The sequence below is a fragment of the Alosa pseudoharengus genome, unplaced genomic scaffold (assembly GCF_046254945.1).
Source record: "Alosa pseudoharengus isolate Yale_2024_CS ecotype anadromous, Long Island Sound unplaced genomic scaffold, YU_APseudo_1.1 YU_APseudo_1.1_scf_7, whole genome shotgun sequence".
Lineage (NCBI taxonomy): Eukaryota > Metazoa > Chordata > Actinopteri > Clupeiformes > Clupeidae > Alosa > Alosa pseudoharengus.
The window spans coordinates 10659113-10666612 of NW_027468859.1; the positions used below are offsets into that span (position 1 = coordinate 10659113).

General features: G+C 42.2%; 1 protein-coding gene across 1 annotated transcript in view; it reads right to left on the minus strand.

Moving 5' to 3' along the window:
* The window catches only part of adgb (androglobin), an 87764-nt gene that overhangs the window by 43631 nt on the left and 36633 nt on the right, over window positions 1-7500 (minus strand). The window contains 4 exon segments of the mRNA XM_076273200.1: window positions 461-569; window positions 827-898; window positions 1166-1229; window positions 4074-4189. Of these exon segments, the coding sequence (XP_076129315.1) occupies window positions 461-569; window positions 827-898; window positions 1166-1229; window positions 4074-4189 (361 nt within the window).

Genomic DNA, 7500 nt, shown 5'->3' on the forward strand with positions numbered 1-7500 from the left:
TAGGCTACATGATCCCTACAGACACTTTCTTATTTTTAACCGTCAATAACTATGAAAATTAGACCGGATCTGACTATTTGTGGTACGCTAGCTCTACCCGCCACAGTGGCTGGTAAGTTGACCAAATTCACCCGCCAGCGCACAAAACTACCCGCATTTGGCGGGGGGCGGGTGGTTAATTTCCATCCCTGATGTGTGTGTGTGTGTGTGAGTGTGTGTATGTGTGTGTATGGGTGAGAGTGTGCGTGTGTGTGTGTCTTTGTGACTGTGTATGTGTTTGTAAGCACAGGTGAGTGTGTGTCTTCAACTGTTTATGTGTTTGTGTGTGCTTGGTGTAGGGGAAGAAAGTGTGTATGTGTGTATGTTTGTATGAGTGTGTGTATGATTGTTTGTGTCTGCTTGAGAGTGTGAGTATACATGACTGAATGTGTGTGTGTGTGTGTGTGTGTGTGTGTCTTACTCTCCTCCAGGGTCTCTCCCCAGTGCAGTAGAGCTGAGAAGCTGATAAGGATCTCCGAGGGCTGCAGGCTGTCCACAACCAGGAAGTATGAGCCTTTCTCCTCTGGGTACTGGAGATAGCATACACACACACACACACACACACACACACACACACACAGTGAAATTTCAAGAAAGGTATGCTTTTATCATACTATGTATATGTGTGGGGTGTCTAGTAGCTTTGTGTGTGTGTGTGTGTGTGTGTGTGTGTGTGTATGTGTGTGTGTGTGTGTGTGCATGTGCAGGTGTGTGTGTGTGTGTGTGTGTGTGTGTGTGTGTGTGTGTGTGTGTGTGTGTGTGTGTGTGTGTGTGTGTGTGTGTGTACCTGTGACTGTCTGGCGGCAGCAGAGTTAGGGCTGGAGAGCGCTGTGGCAGACAGTCTTGAGGACACGGAGCTCTGACAGAGAAAGAAAAACATAAACAATCATAAACAAGCATGTAAACAAAGCCAAACAAGCCAGTGTCAAGATACTGACTGCATTTGTATTCAACACTCCTTTGCGGCGTCTGCTCTGATGTTAGCTCATTATTTTACGATTGCGACTGAGAACTGCAAACTCTCTCTGTGTATGAGTGTGTGGCAGAGTGACTGTGTGTGTGAGTTTGTGTGTTTTTCTGTGAATGTGTACATACTGTAGGTGTGTGAATGTGTGTGCGTTTTTACCTTATACTGAGATTTCTGAGAGTGGTATGGGTAGGCATTGGGTTTGTGAAATACCAGCAGTGTCCTTCACAAAGACAAACACATTATTAAACACACACACACACACACACACACACACACTCACACAGGATAACTGAGCCAAACATTAGCCAAACACAATGAGCCCACTTTTCACAGAATGGATTTTTACAGCTCAATACCCGACATAATAACTGAACAGGAACAGATTACTGTTTTGATTAAGATGATGGCGTTTAAAAAGCTGTTATAACTGTATTGACGTTCTTTGGCACAATATTCATCACACCATATTCCATTTCACACAATCATCGCATCCCATAATGGTCCCACCCACAAAGGTGTGTGAAGGCTAAGGCAGCAACATAAATCAGTGTTTCCCCTACAATGTATTCATCAGCGGCGCAGCGCCGCTGCTGGAAATCAAGCGCCACTGCAAAAAAAAGTTGCCTAATTAAAAAAAAAAAAAAAGACGCAAGTTAACTTCAGGAACAGCTGCCGTTCGTTCAGGTTTCATGTCAACAAATAATAGTAGGCTAACGTTGAAGGCGCAGTCAGGATTCCACAGGAGATCACGCTTGTTTGTGTTTATGTTTAAGTTTATTAGCAGACGCATTTTTGTGCAAGAAAACGTAGCCTACATTATGTTAACCAAGGAACCAAATTAAACACGCCAGCGAGATAGCTGCCCCTACCTTCAGTAGCCTATTCCCAGATAAATTCCAGACATTGTTTCGTTTTTGTTTGTGATACAGGCAATGATTTCAAGCCGTGTTGCTAATACCTAGGCTGTGAAACTAAGGTCTAGCTAGCCTACTGGTGGGTTTAATTCAGCGTTTCTCAAACTGTGGGTCGCGACCCACTACTGGGTCGCGGAGGCATGCCAGGTGGGGCGCGAACTGACGTGAAAAAAATGCATAATATATTACAGGTGCATAATGTGTGATCGTTGTGAATGATGTGAAGTACTGTACACTGATGTTAAGAGATACCGGAAATAACATGAATATTACCATAAACGGTGTGATTTTGATCTATTTATTTTGATAAAATATTATTTAGATAATATATATATTTTTTTTTTTTGTGTGTGATTGTTGTTTTGTGGCGTGATCATTATCTAATGATGTGTGATGGGATATAGGTGAGGGCGGGTTTAGAGGTAGTACGATATGTGGATATGTGGTTCGGGTGGCAAAACGAAAGTGCAAACAGGAGGTGGTGATGTGGCGTAATTTGGTAATGCCACGACATTTCAAAGTTCAGAAAGAAAAGAGAGTATCAGGGGAGTATCAAAGTTCAGGGGAAGAAAGAGAGTATGTGTGTATGTTTATATGAGTGTGTGTATGACTGTTTGTGTCTGCTTGAGAGTGCGAGTATATATGACTGAATGTGTGTGCGTGCGTGCGTGCGTGCGTGCATGCGTGTGTGTATGTGCTGCTACCCTAATCTTGTGAAGTCCACTGTTCCACTTATCACACGCTAGCCACATATGTTTATGTTAATTGGCTGAAAGAGCATACTGTTCTGCTATGTGACCATTTCACTTGCTTTTGGACAGAGTATATTGTGCTGAGGATGCAGAAGACACATTTCCTTCAGGACAAAATAAAGTAACGTAACTTAACTTAACTGAACTTAACATGCTCTCTGATGCTCTGCTGGGTGATAACCTCAGTTCTGTTCCTTAAATGCATTCTCATTTGATGTTTGTCCCATGTTAATTCGGCGTACTTTCTAATGGATTTGAGCGTCATGTGATAGTTATACGTACTTACATATTTGTAATATTGCATTTCTGCGTTACACTGCATGCTTATTCATGTACTGTAGTGTTTTCTGGTCATTGTGTATGCTTTGCAGTATTGTAGTATTAGGTAACACTCTACTTGGATGGGCCAACCATAGAAACTTCACAGGTCATCTGTTAACATTCAATGTAAACTTGTTGAATAAGTAACTTACCTTCACTATCACATTAACCAAACCCAGCCTTCACCATAACTTATGTCAACAGATAACATAACATAACATAACATAACATAACATAACATAACATAACATAACATAACATAACATAACATAACATAACATAACATAACATAACATAACATAACATAACATAACATAACATAACATAACATAATCAACAGATAGTCTGTTGATAATCTAAGCATCTACAGATTATCTGCGAAATATCCAAGTAAAGTGTGAACTAGTATGATAGCATTACATGGCAGGAGGGGTTACTGAAAGCACTGGGTAAAGTGTGGTATAGTGTTAAGGGTGGGCGGACATTGTGATGTTTCTTAGATGCGTACAACATGGAAATTCACAGCACACATTTCAACCGGTCAGCACTGCTGTGTGGCAGCTGCTCACACTATAACACGGCCAACAGAACATAACTGACAGACCAGAAATCCAACCTGATGGGCCGGGGGTGGACTGCTGATTGGTACATCTACATCTAATCAGACACTGTTGAGCCCAGCTCAAACAGCACAACAGGCTAGATTTGAAAGAATTGATTGATTGATTGATTTTATTCAACCCTTTTCGTTATAAAAAATTATACAGCTTTGCACCATACATTAAAAAAACTAAAAGTCAGGATAACACAATAAAGCCCTGGGGCTTATTTTTATTGTGGTCCCCCATTGTGGTGTAGAAACTACTGGTAAATAAGTGAATGAGTGAGTGAGTGAGTGAGTGAGTGAGTGAATAAATAAATAAATAAATAAATAAATAAATAAATAAAGCATCTGTCTATCTATCTATCTAAACAACAATCAAGAAATGTGTCCGATTTTAAACTTTGACAGGGCCAACTGAATTGAGGTTCAAATGAAACAGCTTGGCTGTGGGTGGACATGGACGGTGGTCTTACTGGAAGCAGTGTGTGAAGTGTTCCAGAGGCACCCACGTCTCCTGCAGAGCCGGCTTCTCAGACACACACACGGGCGGAGGGGTGTCCACTGATGTGGACTGGGTTTCACTCGCCGTCTGGTCTAAGACACACACACACACGGACACACACACGGACACACACACAGACACACACACACACAGACACACACACACACATACAAAGGTAAATACACACACAATCAGGGGTTTTAATGACAGATTGATAGTCACTCACCATGTGTAATGCTTTTTCTCTTTCCCTCAGAAACTCAGACACACAAACACACACACACCAAAGTAAAAGGAAATACACACATAATTGGGATTGTTACTTCTTGGACAACTTGATGATTCACCATGTCTAATACTTTCTTTCTATCTCACACACACACACACACACACACACACACATTCAGAACACAAACACAGTGACACAAACCTACATAAAGTTCAAAACACACCAAATTAGGGGTTATTTCTGTGACAATTTCTGTGACTCACTATGTCCAATACTTTCTCACACTTTTCCTCTCCCTCTCTCTCATACACACACATAAATACACACACAGCACACACACACTCATGAGAGTGTTACTTCTGACACTCTGATAGCATTGAGATTCTTCTCACCATCTCCTGCTTAGTGAACAGCACACACACACACATACACACACACACACACACACACACACACACACAAATAAACACACACACACACACACACACACACACACACACACACACACACACAAAGAACCACAAACACATGTACACATTCCAATAAATCAGGCTTGTGTGAGAGAGGGAGAGAAAGAGATAAAGAGTGTGTGTGTGTGTGTGTGTGCGTGTTTGTGTGACTGGCAGTGGTACGTGAGATGGTGTGGAGGGTCTTGATCAGTGTGCAGGTGTTACTAAGCAACAGAGAGATGCCTAAGGAGTGGGTAATAGCCAAGTCATGATCAGGCATAAGTGCCAATTCACTCTTACAAACACACTCTAATGAGACACAAAAGTGTGTGTGTGTGGGTGGCACCAGGGGTTTTTCTGAATGTGCATCTGTGTGTGTGTGTGTGTGTGTGTGTGTGTGTGTGTGTGTGTGAGAGAGAGAGAGTGAGTGAGAGTGTGGGGTTCTGTGACATCCCTTGTTATTGGTGTGGGTGTGTGCTTGTGTGTGTGTGTGTGTACTGTATGTATGTGTGTGTGTGTGTGTGTGTATCTGTGGGTCTGTGTGCGTGCGCGTGTTTATGTGTGTTTTGTGTGTTTCACAGAGAAAAAAATGGGGTTTGTGCTCGCTGGTAAACACTCATGCACAGCTCCTAACAGGTCCACTGGCAGCTAATATAAGGTGTCAGGGAAGCCCGTTAGAGCAATGCAAATCAGGACTGTGTAGGGGCAGGAGCGCTTCAGCAGGAACAAACGGCTGGCGGCGTCAGTAGCACTCACACACACTTTAATTGGACATTTTCAATTCAATTCAACAGTTGCTTTATTAGCACAACCGTGCCACAATGTTTCCAAGTCTAGTGTGAAGATTATCTCTCTCTCTCTCTGTCTATCTCTCTCTCAAATTCAAATGAGCATGACTGTTGTTTGGATACAGTGTTGCCAAAGCCAGTGTTACAGATAACACAGTAGAGTCACAAAAGAAAGGAAATAGACATACAGCAATGCAGGTAAACATGTGAACACAGAATCAACAATAGCATATGAGTGTGTGTGTGTGTGTGTGTGTGTGTGTGTGTGTGTGTGTCCGCGTGCGTGTGTGGTTCCGTGAGTACATATATATGTATATATTTGTGCACAGGAACATGTATGTGTCTGTTAACACAGACAGGTCTTTTTTTCTTTTCTATACCATGTCCCTCATGTTGTGACATTTTAAGACATGTTGTGCTGCCAGGGCAGCAGAGGGTCCTTCTCCAAGAAGTATGGCCATTTTATTATTGTCTTCAATGTCTATAAAATTTAGTATGACTTTCTGGATGTTTTTGAAAAAGGTCTGTCTTAAAGTGTCATATTTTTGGCAGTGAAGAAGAAAGTGCTCCTCTGTCTCAACCTCCTCTGCCTAACAGTGACCACATAATCTTTGTTCTCTTGGCAGCCAGGTTTTTCTGTGTCTGCCTGTTTCTATTGCTAGGTTGTGGTCACTAAGCCTGTACTTGGTCAGGATGTGCCTCTGCTTCGTATCTCTGACAGAGATGAGATATTCAGCCACTGTCCATTCACTGTCATGGTCATTATAATTTCCATGAATGGGTATCAGTGTTGTTTGGTGATATACTCCTTTACTATACCCACTTGAGAACAAACAAGTACAATAATCTACTACCATCATATCCTGCTCTTTCTCTCTTGAAACACCCTACTTCCATGTCAGTATTTTTGACCTCTTCCTCCTGACGATGGTTTGTAGTGCTACTTTTAATCAATTTATCACAGAAATTGCTTATCACAAATTGTTGAAGACAACTAAATGTGAATATCTTATCTAACTAACTTATCTTATTATTCTTTCTAATTTCCCCCCTCCTACCCAAAACATCTGGTGGGCCGTATGAAACCTGCTGGCGGGCCTGATCTGGCCCCCGGGCCTTATGTTTGACAACTTCTGCTCTAGTTGATGTATGGGAAGCAGCGCTGGCCTGAGCTTGATCTTTGTTAGTTTTTGTTATTGAGTTAGTTAACTTTAGTACCGGCTGGCTCAGAGGACTCTTTTCAGGGTTCAGCTCCTGGGTTTTCAGTGCCTCAAAATGGAGAGAGTTTTTGGGACTGCTGTTCAAGTGCATCCAGAACTTTTTTGAATAAGTAATGCCAATGGAAAGTGGCCTAATTCTGCCCTACATGCATTGTTGGGTGTTTTTGTTTAAACTTTTAATATTGTTTGGCAGAATTTTGCATGTAGGGCTTCAGTTGGATGCTTGTCCCACTTTGTGTAGTCGTGCATACTGACTGGATCCTAAACCTCACTTCCATACAGCGCAATAGGCTGGATTATGCTGTCAAATATTTTGCACCAGATTGTAATTGGAATGTTTATTTTGTGAAATTTTCTTTTTATAGCATAGAATCCTCTTCGGGCTTTTTCTTTTAGTGCATTCACTGCCATGCTGAAACTTCCTGATGCAGTAAGTGCTAGACCAAGGTACGTGTACTGCATTGTGTGCTCTAGGGCGGTGCTGCCTAGGCTGAACCTGTATCTGTGTTCCTGACACCTGGGCTTTTTTTGGAAGATCATAACTTTGGTCTTTGTTGGATATACTGCCAGGGCCCAGGACTGGCAGTACTGCTCCAGCTGATCGAGGAGCTGTTGCAGTCCCTGTTGTAAGGGCGACACAAGAACCAAGTCATCGGCAAAAAGCAGGGATTTTACCTCCGTTTCTTGGAGTCTGTGTCAAGGGGCTGTAGAA